Source organism: Anopheles maculipalpis, chromosome 3RL, assembly GCF_943734695.1.
Source record: "Anopheles maculipalpis chromosome 3RL, idAnoMacuDA_375_x, whole genome shotgun sequence".
NCBI lineage: Eukaryota > Metazoa > Arthropoda > Insecta > Diptera > Culicidae > Anopheles > Anopheles maculipalpis.
The window spans coordinates 54,069,331-54,083,436 of record NC_064872.1 but is presented as its reverse complement, the minus strand read 5'-3'; the positions used below and the strand labels follow the sequence as shown (position 1 = coordinate 54,083,436).

Sequence of the window (14,106 nt, the reverse complement as noted above, 5' to 3'; positions counted from 1 at the left end):
AGAATCCTTTTTCTTTCACAAAATAGAATTTCCGTTGTGTTGCCGATTTATATACACCGTTGCAAACGGTTGATTTACTTGAAAAAATATCACCTTTAAAAACTTTCTTGTAGCTGAAAAGCGCGCGCTTTTCTGTTTACAAAAAACGATACCGCGCTCATTCCACTGAATGCTATTCTGTGTGCCGTGTCGTTGATTGTTTGCAAATTAAGCAGGTTTTATCAAACATTTTCCGTCTGTTTTTGTAATTTTGTGACGCCTTAAAATGTCAAGCCCAGCTAGATCGAGCCGTGGCCGCCGGGGTGCGGATAGTTCGCAGGAAAATTCTCAACGAACTCCAATGAAGCAGGGTGAGTAGTGTGCAAAAATCTACCCAGAAGGTGCAAATTTGCAAAGTAAACCCTTGATCTATAAAATCATCAGGTACTTCCAATAGTGAAAGTGAAACTCCAATGCGCATCGGTAGCAGTATGCCACAGAATGGAGCAAGTGTGGCGATCGAAAGCTCCGACCATGTAACGGTGCCTACCTCACCGGCAGTGGATGCCCCGGTCATGCAAGCGACAAGCCCTTACAGTCGTGCTGCCGGTATGAGCCAAATAGATATTAGCTCGCCGTTGAACTATGGAACACCCAGCTCGTTGGGTTCGATACGTACACCACGGTCCGGCGTTCGTGGTACACCGATGCGCCAGCGGCCGGATCTGCGGGTGGATAAACTACCGCGCCAGGTTAACGTTGGCAGCTCGGATCCCCATCTCGATCCAATCCAGGAGGAAAGTCAAGCGTCTGCAGGTGACTTGCCAAACGCCGGACCGCGACTGGTTGTGTGGGGTACGAATGTCGTCGTGACGGAATGCATGAGCAAGTTTAAGCAATTTATAATGCGCTACATTGATCCGAATGCGGCACAAGATGAATTGACTGAAGGAATCAATTTGAACGAGCCGCTGTATATGCAAAAGCTGGAAGAAATTCATACCCTGGAGGAGCCTTATTTGAACTTTAACTGTGCGCATTTGAAAACGTTTGATGAGGCGCTGTATCGTCAGTTGATCTGTTATCCTCAAGATGTAAGTAAACTGAACACCGCTTAAGTAAAGATCCAACCATCCCGATCCTAAGCTTTCCCATTGTTCTTTTAGGTTATTCCTGCGCTGGACATGGCAGTGAACGAGATGTTCTTCGAGCGCTACCCAGCCGCAATCCTTGAACATCAGATCCAGGTTCGCCCGTTCAATGCGGACAAAACGCGCAACATGCGCGCATTGAACCCGGAAGACATTGATCAAATTATTACGATCAGCGGTATGGTGATCCGCACGTCGAACATTGTCCCCGAAATGCGTTGTGCATTTTTCAAGTGCTCGATATGCAGTTTCTCCGTCGTGGTGGAACTTGAACGTGGACGGATTGCAGAGCCTACGCTCTGTTCGCACTGTAACACCAATCACTGCTTCCAGCTTATCCACAATCGGTCACAGTTTGCCGATCGACAGTTGATTAAGCTGCAGGAATCGCCCGATGATATGGCTGCCGGTCAAACGCCGCACAACGTGCTGTTGATGGCTCACGAAGATTTGGTCGATAAGGTACAGCCGGGAGATCGTGTGACGGTGACAGGAATCTACAAGGCGATGCCGATACAGGAAAATCCTCGTCAATCGAGCATGAAATCGGTGTACCGGACGCACATCGATGTGCTCCACTTCCGCAAGGTCGATGATAAGAGGCTGTACGAGGAGGAGGAGGGTAAAGATCATATGTTCCCACCGGAACGGATTGAACTGTTGAAGAAGATCGCCGAAAAGCCGGACGTGTACGATCGCTTGGTGCGCTGCATTGCCCCGTCCATTTATGAGAACACGGACATCAAGAAGGGCATACTGTTGCAGATGTTTGGTGGATCGAAGAAGAAGCAGGCCACCTCTGGAAGACAAAACTTCCGTGCCGAGATACATATTCTCATGTGCGGAGATCCTGGTACGTCGAAATCGCAACTGTTGCAGTACGTGTACAATTTGGTGCCCCGGACGCAGTACACCTCCGGACGTGGATCATCGGCGGTCGGTTTAACGGCGTATGTTACGAAAGACACCGAAACACGACAGTTGGTATTGCAAACGTATGTATTATAAAGCTATTACGTCTAACAAACCGTACAAAGTTTAATTATTGTACTTCTGTATTGTAGTGGTGCTTTAGTGCTAGCGGATAATGGCGTCTGCTGTATCGATGAGTTCGACAAGATGAACGATTCGACCAGAAGTGTTCTGCACGAAGTGATGGAGCAGCAAACGCTGAGCATCGCAAAGGTGGGCATTATTTGCCAGTTGAACGCCCGTACATCGATTCTGGCCGCTGCCAATCCGTCCGAATCGCAATGGAACAAGAACAAGACCATTATTGACAATGTGCAGCTGCCGCACACGCTGTTGTCCCGGTTCGATCTCATCTTTCTGATATTGGACCCACAAGACGAGGTGTTCGATCGGCGCCTGGCAGCCCATTTGGTGTCGATGTACTACGCCACGCGCGAAGAGGACGAGGACACATTGGTCGTAAGTGGACATACCGTATTTGCTTTTGTAGATCGTCGTTGTTAATCTAGCTCCAATTTTCTGTTTTAGGACATGAGCGTGCTGCGTGACTATATCGCTTACGCAAAGGAACACATCAATCCGGTACTCTCGGAGGAGGCACAACAGCGTCTTATTCAAGTTTATGTCGATATGCGCAAAGTGGGTGCAGGTAGAGGTCAAATTTCGGCCTACCCCCGGCAGCTGGAAAGTTTGATCCGTCTGTCCGAAGCCCATGCTAAGGTACGGTTGAGTGAAACCGTCGACGTTCAAGATGTCGAGGAAGCGTGGCGTTTGCATCGCGAAGCATTGAAACAATCAGCAACCGATCCATTGTCCGGCAAGATTGACGTCGGTATCCTCACGACCGGTTTGTCCAGTGAAGCGCGCAAGAAACGTGCGGAAGTGGTTTCGGCTATCAAGGCGAACCTCAAAGCGAAGGGCAAAATCTCCACCATTCCGTATCAGAAACTGTTTGGCGAAATCAGGGACGGTTCGCAGGCGGTAAGTTCTGGCGGATAGTTTTTTGTATAACGGGAGAAATTTTCATTTTATGAATTGATTTTCCTTTTTTTCAGCTTATCACAAAGGAAATGTTTGAAGATGCGCTTAAGGAACTGCAGGACGAGGGAGTGATCGTTATCGTCGGTAACAATACCATTCGTGTTTGCTAATTTTAAGATTTGATTAAGTTTAGATTATCCACGTGTGTGTTTTCTTATTGTACTTTTTTATGAATAGTATTTCCATAATAAATAGTTAATATTTTTTATGCATTCAATATATCATCAAAGTCATGGTGTTCGTGCTGATGAAGCAGTTGCTCTGCTGTGCATCACTCAATCGTAAAACTCTACGACTAGAAGGTGGAAACTTCGGGGACCATTTTATACAAGTCAATTCAGATCTCAGCTCCAGAGAGTTCTGGCGTACGCTGAAGCCATCATAAGCTTGAGGTTCTCCGATGAAACAGAGGCTTACCAGGCTCAAACATCATCTTCAACATCAACTGCGGTTTGAGATTAACGAGGCAAAAACCAAAATGAAGGTGCGACCCCCGAAAAGCCTGCTAACAAACACTGATTTACCTAGGGGTGATAATCAGATATGTGATCGAACCCTTGAAGTCGTCCAAAACTTTACCTTTGCTCCTCTGAGCAGACAAAACATCGATGCTCAGAATAATTTTTGGCCCGGTGTGTGTGGCAGGACAAATTCAAATGATTCAATCTTGAGCTTCATGAGTTCGTGATTCACCAGACCACACAGTCCCTCTAGCCTTTTTAAGCTTTTAATTACTAAACACCGGCGGAGGCAGGATACCAAAACGGCAATCCGCTTGATAGGCAAGCAAGTAAGTATGTTACTATTTTCCGTCTATTTTCCTTCTACAAAAAAATGCTTATTACTAATTCCCTATGTTTCCGCTCTTTCACCTTCTTTTTTCAGTGGTTTCAAGTCGTCCAGATAGATGGTGTGCTTCTCAAACAATTGCACCAATTCTTCACTCGGTTTGTTGTACTCTCGATCGAACTCAGATCCAACACTCCAGAGCGATTCCAGATCGTACTGTTCGCGAGCTTTTGTGGAGAAAATGTGCAGCGCAATGTTACCTACAAATGGAAACCAGATGGGTTTTATAGTAAAGGTTACTGTATGCACTATTATCTAGTCGACAGTACCAAGATCCATTGCCATCCAGTCGCTGCTTGATTCTCCTTCAATTTTAGGAATAATATCGCTCGGGGTTCGTTTCATTTTAAACACTTTCCGCACAAACTCTGCCATTCCCCGCATGTGTCTTACGCTGCGTCCAGAAACAATGCACATGTAGTCGACATATTTGATGTCTTTCGGTACTGTGCATACGAATATATTTATAGCATTGTTCAGCCTTAGTACGGTTACCAAATCTTCTATCTCGTACACGCCACTTTTGCCTCCTGCAATAGACAACAAAGAATTATGCAACATGGAGTTCAAAAAGATCTTAAACAAAAATCACTTACGGGATAAATTGATGCCACTGTACATGTCCGGAAGATCCTGTATCTTTTCCGGTTGTTGCAATCCTGCCTCGTGAAGTAATCTTTCCTCATCTACGTCCAGAATTACCGGGGCATCGGTGTCTCGAAAAACTTGGTACTTGGCGGCAATCGATCGAGCAGATGGAACCCCGACCGGTTGTTTATCTTTTGGCTGCTTCCGGCTTTCCTCTAGCGGGACCTTCGATGAAAACTCATCATGGAATGTCCGGAATGCTGGTATTAATTCACGGTTCAACTTTGGTATGTATCTTCTAATGTTGGAGCACATGATGAGCAGCACGCAATGGGCCAAAACGCGTACGGCAAAACAACGCAACGTGCAGCTGAAATAAACAATAACAAAGGTTGCACACTGATCGCACACTGGCCATCATTATGACATAACATTTAATTATTTTTTCTGCATTTTCAAATTACGAAGGTAAAATACGTTATGGCTGTTATACGTATACTAATAATGATAAAATAACAAAATTAATTTTTAGCAACTATAAATCCCGGGATCTTATTTTATCTTCTATGAGCGGTATGCAGTCGAGAATTTTACATAAAAATGTCGAAACAAACGTAATTATTCGGCGTTCTTGTCTAATTCTAAAAACATATTCAAATGGCTATTCCTTTTCAATATAAACGAATTACCATTAACTTCAGAGTAGTGGAATCATAGTTGATGAAATCTTTATCAACCAATACTGACATCATCTTTCGAATCAAGAAACAGCCTTTCTGAAGAACAATGCATCATGCGTGAGAGAAAAACAAACTAGACAAAATGCCACGCAAAATATTGATGTAATGAGCAGAATACCGTTGCAATAAACAAGTTGAACGACATAATATGCCGGCTCAAAGATAAGCAGGGTGTTGTTTGGCAAATTATGTTTGTTTCGGTTTAGCGACTTGCAGCTAAACACACATTACGCAGCAGGCACCTGTCTTTCAGAATGAGACACATAGGGACGCTGCTTGCTCGTAGTAAGTAGATAAGCACAATGCACAAAGGACACGGAAGCATCCATAGCATTTCAATTTACATACAAGAAGAGTTTTGTGTGAGAAAAACAAAACATCTTTCTCAGCACTTATTTTGCAAACGACCACCAAAGTTTTGTGAACCTTTTGACACTGAGAAAAGGTGGACCTAACATCCCCGCCATGGAGAGAAGCGTAACGAAAGCGCTGTAGTAAACTAACTGGCGAGCATGTTTGTACAGCTCGTAACGCAGAATCCATACCCGACAACACACGAAACAAATCAGTAACCAAAACATTGCTGGCCTTATCAATGAGATAAGAGTCACACACTCTCGCTTCGGCAAACACATCGAAAAGGCTTGGCCGCGCTGTGATTGGATGCATCGAGCCTTCCATCGCCCGGTACGGAGCGAACTGGCCAAATCAACCGGCGACTTGTACGGTTGCTATTACGCTTGCGACTGTTGAACCATACGCTTCGTGATACGCGAGCAGCAGCAGCAGCAGAGCAACAGTTTGCGCAAAATCTGTTCTAGGCTTTTGGAAATCTCCGATCGTTCAAAATCATCTCATAGCCATGAGTCTGTCCCGGTTCCGTTTGATCACCTTCGATGTGTACAACACGTTGCTACAGTTCCGTTCGAGTCCCGGAAAGAAATATGGTGAAATTGGTGCAATGTTTGGGATCAACAATAACAACAACCAACTGGTGGCAAACTACGTCCAAAGCTGGTAAGTGTTCATGTGTCTGGCGGGCGTTTGCACGGGTCACGGCGCTCGCGCTAGGTTCAGCGATATCGGTGCGTGTGAGATAACGAGGATTCTCCTGTGCTTGTGTTTTACTTTTCCGTTATCCGATAGGCACAAAATGAATCGGCTTCATCCGAACTTTGGACTGAAGACTAAAATTTCCTACAAACAATGGTGGCAGATGATGATAGACGGTAAGTCACAGCGGCTTAACAAAAATTACGTAATTCCAGATACAACTTTGAGCGATTTGGGTAGCGTGCCAATTTCCCGTGGACTGTGGAACGCTGGACGAGAAGGACAACTATTGCATTACGTCAAGGCAAATGGGTCAGTGTTGGATCGAAGGATAGAAAAGCACATGGCCCAGTGAACGACTGCCTCCCAGTGATTCCTTATCAGGCGGCCTTACTACTACCTTCTAGTGTCCGATAAGCTGAGGTTTCGATTGAACCACCGGATAGGTCATTGATTTGTTTTACAGTGGTTTTACTGCCCTTGCCGCACTTCCTAAGCATCATGATATTGATTTTTATAGGTTCGGCATGATTGAGGGAACGATTTTAACGTTTTGTTTTCTTTTTCGATTGTAGGCATTTTTAACGAAAATGGAACCCACAACACACCACCGGAGAAAATTGAACAGATGACTGAACATTTTATGGAGTACTTCAAAACGAGCGTCTTCTGGCAGCATTGCTATGGTTCGGTCGATTTTCTAAACTATTTGAAACTTCAACAGCACGTGGAATCTAACGGACAGAAACAACCCCCCTTTAAATTGGGTGTGATTGCCAACTTCGATCCACGGCTAGATGTGTTGCTGAGAAATATGAAAATTAATCACTACTTTGACTTTGTGCTAAACTCGTACGACGTTGGTTACATGAAACCGGCCCAGGAAATCTTTGACCGAGCCATTAAGGCATCCGAGATAAAGGATCTCAAACCTCACCAGTGTCTGCATATTGGGGCTACTCCGGCGACGGATTACTTCGGTGCACGGAATGCGGGATGGTATAGCTTGCTGGTGCACGAAAAGTCAGCCGAAGAGTTGACCCGCAAGTACGGCCAGCTGGTGGAGGACAATCATGTGTTTTCTAGTCTGTTTGATATTCACAAAAAAATATCGAACGATTACATGAGATGGTAAATGATATTAGAGTGTCAACGTGTGCAAATATTGCGAGATGTGAATAAAGTTATTTTAATTTTTCTTTTAATTTTACAAATGATTTCTGACTGTTGAATTTTTAATGATTTGTTTGGAAAATGATTTTCATTGAAAAATGTTTAAAATTTATCGAGAAACAAACTTGAATAGTATAAAATGAAATAAGAAAATGCTTCACTTTTAAAAAATTAGTAATAAAATATGACCACAGCTAGGATTGTACTTCACCCATTTTTCTTTGCTGTCAAATTCAATTTGCCGATTCATCACACCTTTCTCTAACTACCTTGGACTTGATTGTCAACGAGGCTCGCTTCGATCTAGAAAAAAAAAACATACCCAGCAAAGGTTATAGAAAGAGAATTGTGTAGTGCTAGCCGAAGAAAGTAAGATTTTCTTGTAAAGAATTCTTTTTTCGTATTCATCGCGAGCAAAATGCCTCTGCCCGGTTGTTTTTCGGTAAGTTCGTCGTCTCCATGGCCGGCCTATTTCGATCACAAAGAATGTGTATGTGAAGCTTGCCTTTTCCAGCCCGACCGAGACATTTACCTTCATAATCATAAACATCGTACATGTTGACACTCTTTTTTTATGTTCTCCATCCACAGAATGCAGTCGAACCGATGCAGGTGGACGTGCAGCCGGAAGATAATGAAAACAATGAGGAGGATATGTACATAGTGGAAAATCCAACGATAGATCTGGAACAGCTGGCGAACCAGTACACGGGCTTGGCTAAGCTGCACCGGCTCATCTATGTAGCGGACCATTGCCCGTCGCTGCGCCTGGAAGCACTGCGGATGGCGATAAACTACGTGACGACCACCTACAATGTGACCCTGTATCAGCATTTGCACAAGAAGCTGGCGGATAATGTTAGCAATCTATTTCTACCGGATGTTGCCTCTCAGTCTAGCGGTTCGCAAGAGATACCTTCCTTCGATGCGACCTGGGTTGAGTCGAAGAGCAAAAAGTCTGCGCTGAAGCTCGAAAAGTTGGACTGCGATCTGAAGAACTACAAAGCCAATTCGATTAAGGAAAGCATCCGGAGAGGTCACGATGATCTGGGCGATCACTATCTAAACTGTGGCGATCTTTCCAACGCACTCAAGTGCTACTCGCGGGCTCGCGATTACTGCACCAGCGGTAAGCACGTGGTCAACATGTGCCTGAACGTCATCAAAGTGTCCATCTACCTGCAGAACTGGTCTCACGTGCTAAGCTACGTTTCAAAAGCGGAGGGCACTACCGAGATCGCGGAAACGTCCAAGGATAAGGATCCGAACCAGGTTGTGATTACACGGCTCAAGTGTGCGGCCGGGTTGGCTGAGCTGGCGTCGCGTAAATACAAATCGGCCGCTAAACATTTCCTTCAGGCCAACTTTGATCATTGCGAATTTCCCGAGATGATCTCGACAAACAATGTGGCAATGTACGGAGGGTTGTGTGCACTGGCCACCTTCGATCGGCAGGAGCTGAAACAGGTGATTGCTAGCAGCTCGTTTAAGCTGTTTCTCGAATTGGAACCGCAGCTGCGCGATATCATATTTAAGTTTTACGAATCCAAGTACGATTCGTGTCTGAAGCTGCTGGACGAAATCAAGGACAATTTGCTACTGGACATGTACATTGCACCGCACGTAAACGCACTCTACACGCAGATCCGTAACCGGGCACTGGTACAGTACTTTAGTCCGTACATGTCCGCCGACATGCGCAAGATGGCGACAGCTTTTAATCGGTCCGTGGCCGCGCTGGAGAACGAGCTAATGCAGCTGATTCTCGAGGGCCAGATACAGGCCCGTATCGATTCGCACAACAAAATTCTGTACGCGAAGGATGCTGACCATCGTAGCGCCACGTTCGAGAAGGCGATCAACGTCGGCAAAGAGTTTCAGCGGCGCACGCGCATGTTTATCCTGCGAGCGGCCATCCTGCGGCGCCACATTCACGTGAAGGTTTGTGATGTTCACGTTGTACGTAAGTGGAACCTACATTGATGAATGTGTTTCTGTCTTTCGGTCCGTTTGTGGGGGTGTGTTTTCAGAACCAACCACGGGAAAGCAGTAATCATGCAACGGAAATCTGCGTTCCGGCGAGCGGATCGTCCAGTGGCAGTTTGGCGCGCAACTGATTGAATCTGGCAGAGGAAGAATTTTTCGTTCGCTTCAAAAGAAAGTCCAAATAAATGCAGCATAAAACCACACCACGCCAGATTACACCACCGGACGTTGAGTTTAGCTACGCCTGGAGTTATGCAGGGGTGCAATGCTTTTCTAAGCTGTAAGACACATGTAAACGTAACAAACGTAGACAGCAACGTTGGGAGAAACTACTTTTAAAGCCCTTTTGTATTTGAGAACAGAGATGGCTGAGCAATGCGAGATTGATTTGGTGTTGTTTCTTGGTTTGTCCCTTGTAATGTGCGGATCATAGGCAATATAATGCCTCTTGATGCATGCGCTATCCATCCGATGGGATATCGCTCATGTCGCGACCGATCAAGGGATAGTTTCGGAAGGAAATCAATCAAATCAATTTTATTATGTGTGGGTTCTATTTATACGATATGTTGAGCGAAGTTTAAAATTTTCCAATAAACAAAATTAATTCTAAACTTGGTTAGCTGTTCCTGTTCAGGAGTCGGTGAGCTTACGACAACTTTTGCATGGTTTGAGGATACGATCACATGGTCCGTTGTTAGTTGGGATTAGTAGTATGATATGGAATTGCACAAACATGGCAGCATAGTCATTTCTTAACGTCTGCCACTCCGATCTCGTTTTGGTGGACTGTCGGAGCGATCACGGCGCTTGCTATGCTTTGTCGCGTCATGGCTGCGTGACGATCCGGCATGCGGTGATCGTGATCGACTACGGTGGTGCCGATGCTTATCCCGCCTTTCATTGCCCCTCTCACGTTCCTTACGCTCACCATTTCGATCGTCCGATCGATGATGATGGTGGTTGGATTTTTTGGCCTTCTTTTTCAACGTTCGACTATCCGCTTCCGAATCGGATGAAGACGAACTATCGCTACTGTTACTACTACCTGAACTACTTCTACTGGTACGTTTCTTACCCTTCTTTTTGGACGAACGTTGTCGCTTCTCGATTTTTTCCAGCTTTTTCAACAGCTTCTTTTTTTGCTTTTTTGTCAGCGAACGTATAAACTCCGTCTCCGGTACGGCTTGTTCTACCTCAGGATCGGCTACGAGCTTGTGCGATGTAACCAACTCCTGTGCGCTCCGTTTCATCGCAAGTCCATCGTCGCGCAGCTGCTGCTCTAGTTCGCCCTTGGATAGGATCTGGTTCGCTTCTGCTTCCGAATGAATTTTCTTTGCCTCGCTCATCGACAGACTGTACATGGTACATTCCTTGTCCGTGTTGATGTGGCCCCATTTGTGGCACTTTATGCAGCGCACGTTGCGCACCTGTATTCCGAACCTGTCCGAAAGGGAGAAGTGAGTGTTAGTGGCGGAACAACTGAGAAATCTTCCTATACATACGGTTGGTCACGAATTTCGGTGTCTCCTTTGCAGTAGCTTTCACGCGGTGCATTATATTTGCGCTGCCATTCGAATTTATACTCGGACTCGTTTGATTCCTGTTCGCGCTCCTTCTTCATGCCTGGCGGGAGTTCGTACATAAAATTAACACTCAGCTTGTCCTTGCTGTCCCTGCTGAGCATTGCCTTGTTGTCGTGCAGTTCCTGCTCCTTTTCATACTGGTTCCGTAGCTCTTCCTGCTTTTTCTTATACGCCTCTGCCTGCTGCTCTGCCATCCAGACCTGAAACGGTGGGGTTGAAATACACGTCCTTTGGTTCAGTAAAGAAACACCACCAGCTTGTGCGTCACTTTCCACTTACCCTTTTGAGGTTGTCCCTCGAGGCGGGATGGAAAAACTTTTTGCACATGTAATTATTGAATCCTTTCCCCATCTTAGCTGATTATTTTGTGACCTTTCTGGAGCAAAATTTGAGCAGTTATTCACTGTTTTAAGATGGTGCGTAGCAGCTTTGTTTTGTTTAGGGAAACTTTTTGGAAGCATCTGACAGCTGGCTTGGTATTTCTTGCACTGTGGGTGACTCAAAGGACAAACGGTTTATAGTTATGATAACAAGAACTTTGTTTTTCCAAATTAAAAGTGTCGTCAACAGCTGTTTTTTTAGTCACTTAAATAATTCTGAGCAAATTTTTGTAAAGAAACAAAACAGTGTTTATCTTTATTTTACAAATTAATCTGCAGGAGAATCGACAAGCACAATGCTTGAATGTTTTACGCAATAGGTGACGCTGTAAACGGTTATTGCAGCTTTTACACATACACGTAAAACATCGAACATTTTTAAATATTCAAATTTTAGCCACATGACATCGAGAGCCCTATCGATATATAGAACTTTAGCATGGAAGGGTGTGCTGAAGGGTTAGCTGAAAGTTATGAGTAATTTTATTATTTATTTATATTTAAAATATACCACCGATGTACCGATGTAGATCACTACGATAGGCGCTTTCTTTGAAGCCACTTGAATGCTGCTCTTTAGTCGATGTTCATTGGACAAAGAGTTCTACATCCTTTCGCCATTGATCCTAGAACACGAACAGTTCTGAAGAACCTCGAAGAACGATTTCTTCGAGGTTAGAAACTCGTTAAAAATCTCCAGATCAACAGGATGCTTTTTGAATGATTAGGATCTGGATCACGCTGCTACTTCAAGCAGGAGGTCCTTTTTAATTGCTCACTCTTTTAATCGCCTTGCGGTGAATCAATTCGCATATAAGAAGACTGTCCTTTGTACTCACAAAATAATCCGAAATTTGGCTCTTTGGGTTGTTACTTCGTCACATCTAATTGGATCAGACTGATAGGCTTTTCCTAGGTAGTCCAGGATTAGTTCCTTCCAGTAGATATGCGCACCTGCTGATAACGCGTTGGAACGACGGGCGTCATCAATTTCGCTAAAGTCGAGGAGTTAGGGTATGTTCTAACGCTGTTGCTGTAACGCTTATCCATATTGATACAATAAAACACCAAAAATGCAGAAAGTTGCAGAGCAACAGATTCGTTGAGCAACATCGTTGAACCAAGCAATTATCCTTTTCCTGATCTAGGCAGTTCAACCAGCGACAGTTCAACTTATTTCTTTCTACGGAGCGGAGCAGGGAAGCACTACTGTAGTACGGAATCGATATCGGAACTTCCGAATCTGGAAGAGATCCTCGAATACTTAAACGGCCTTAAACGGATCTTATTGTTGTATTGCAAAGAAATCTATTGTTGTATTCAAATATGCTGTTCGTCATTGGATAAACCACCAGCCATAATGACCGCTGAATTAAAAGTAGAAATGCCCATGATGTAACTTTACAACAATATCAGATTGAATTTTTTAAATTAATTGTTGAGTCCCGTGACTGTCGAACCACCCTACGTTGTGATATATTTAATTTTTGAGTCCAATAACCAGTCACCTTTTCTAACTTTTGTTAAGCAGCTATTAGCGTGCGCTTTATTCTAACGTTTGACATCGACTAACCTGGACTGACAAGAGTCCGGTCGTGTCACCGCTCACACCAACACACTCTCTAACTCTCCCATCTACCCATACAAACATACGGACACGAACATTCATAGAATCTAACATCCTATTGAATGTGCAAAAGTCATGCATCAACATCGGCAGAATTGTTTAACTATAATAAATTTTGAGGCATGGACCACTTGAGAGGGATGGGACTAGTCAAAATGACTGGTCCGGCAGTTCTTAAATCAGTTAAATTGATAAATTTAGCAGTGCTGATTGATAAGTTCAGAACGGTCTTCAAATGGCAGATCCGGGGCTCAAATCCTGTCCGGACCGTCCCCCCGTAGTGAGGACTGACTATCCAACTACGTGATATCGACAAGTTTAGTAAGCCGTTCGATGGCCGGCGTTAAGCCAAAAAGAAGTACTGTCTGTAGGATCTAGAAAAGGCTCTAGAAAAGATAGAAGAAATCAGAAGCGGTAATGAGATAGTCAGATAAGGATGAAAGAATGTAATAGGTATAAGGAATTTTCAATTAAGTAAGGAACTGTTGCCCGAAACGAGGCGTTTGTAGTTTCAAGAACTATTTCGATAAGCGAATTTCCACTTCTGTTCACTACTCTGCCTGATCAAAAATAGTTGGAGCAGACATTCTTTATAATGGTCCTAGCACCATGCCTAGGTGATGCTCTTACAAGAAATAGTACGCATCCTTCAATATCTAGCGATGTTTAGCGATGTAATTCTAGTAACTTCTAAGCAGTTGATGTATGAGTCAGGTATTAGAATCAGTGAACGAAACAGCGAATTATATGATTTTTCTCTGGAAGATACACAATCTCCTGCATGAACAAATGGTCAGAACCATCACAAAAGGTTGGAACCTCTTCTATTACCACAAAACGCGATTTAATCATAATCAATTCTCAAATAGTCAACCAAATAGTGAAGCAATCCTTGCCCTAGAACGCTTGTAGAATCGTGTAATAAGACAAAGAAAATTACATACTTCTAAGTGTTTAGATTAAAGAGTGTGCAATGTTTCA

General features: G+C 44.2%; 7 protein-coding genes across 9 annotated transcripts in view; 4 read left to right on the top strand and 3 right to left on the bottom strand.

Annotated features, from left to right (window-relative positions):
* The window catches only part of LOC126560785 (uncharacterized), a 422,053-nt gene that overhangs the window by 255,433 nt on the left and 152,514 nt on the right, over positions 1–14,106 (top strand). The gene's annotated exons all lie outside the window — the stretch shown is intronic.
* The window catches only part of LOC126563180 (selenoprotein F), an 805,869-nt gene that overhangs the window by 661,414 nt on the left and 130,349 nt on the right, over positions 1–14,106 (bottom strand). The gene's annotated exons all lie outside the window — the stretch shown is intronic.
* On the top strand, positions 243–3,288 carry LOC126561612 (DNA replication licensing factor MCM4). Its single transcript, XM_050217872.1, has 6 exons — positions 243–350; positions 424–1,073; positions 1,146–2,125; positions 2,195–2,561; positions 2,631–3,083; positions 3,158–3,288. The coding sequence occupies exons 1-6, from the start codon at positions 266–268 to the stop codon at positions 3,251–3,253; spliced, it is 2,631 nt and encodes an 876-aa protein (XP_050073829.1). The 5' UTR covers positions 243–265; the 3' UTR covers positions 3,254–3,288.
* Positions 3,987–4,895, bottom strand: LOC126562842 (uncharacterized). Its single transcript, XM_050219432.1, has 3 exons — positions 4,589–4,895; positions 4,262–4,522; positions 3,987–4,192 (listed from the first exon to the last, which is right to left on the bottom strand). Exons 1-3 carry the CDS (start codon positions 4,893–4,895, stop codon positions 3,996–3,998), a joined length of 765 nt encoding a protein of 254 aa, XP_050075389.1. The 3' UTR covers positions 3,987–3,995.
* LOC126563669 (rhythmically expressed gene 2 protein) lies at positions 6,157–7,563 on the top strand. Its single transcript, XM_050220313.1, has 3 exons — positions 6,157–6,337; positions 6,467–6,549; positions 6,949–7,563. The coding sequence occupies exons 1-3, from the start codon at positions 6,183–6,185 to the stop codon at positions 7,506–7,508; spliced, it is 798 nt and encodes a 265-aa protein (XP_050076270.1). The 5' UTR covers positions 6,157–6,182; the 3' UTR covers positions 7,509–7,563.
* On the top strand, positions 7,859–9,718 carry LOC126562144 (COP9 signalosome complex subunit 1b). Its single transcript, XM_050218571.1, has 3 exons — positions 7,859–7,988; positions 8,138–9,487; positions 9,577–9,718. The coding sequence occupies exons 1-3, from the start codon at positions 7,965–7,967 to the stop codon at positions 9,661–9,663; spliced, it is 1,461 nt and encodes a 486-aa protein (XP_050074528.1). The 5' UTR covers positions 7,859–7,964; the 3' UTR covers positions 9,664–9,718.
* On the bottom strand, positions 10,288–11,505 carry LOC126560780 (corepressor interacting with RBPJ 1). The gene is made up of 3 exons (XM_050216730.1): positions 11,398–11,505; positions 11,038–11,318; positions 10,288–10,975 (listed from the first exon to the last, which is right to left on the bottom strand). The coding sequence occupies exons 1-3, from the start codon at positions 11,467–11,469 to the stop codon at positions 10,288–10,290; spliced, it is 1,041 nt and encodes a 346-aa protein (XP_050072687.1). The 5' UTR covers positions 11,470–11,505.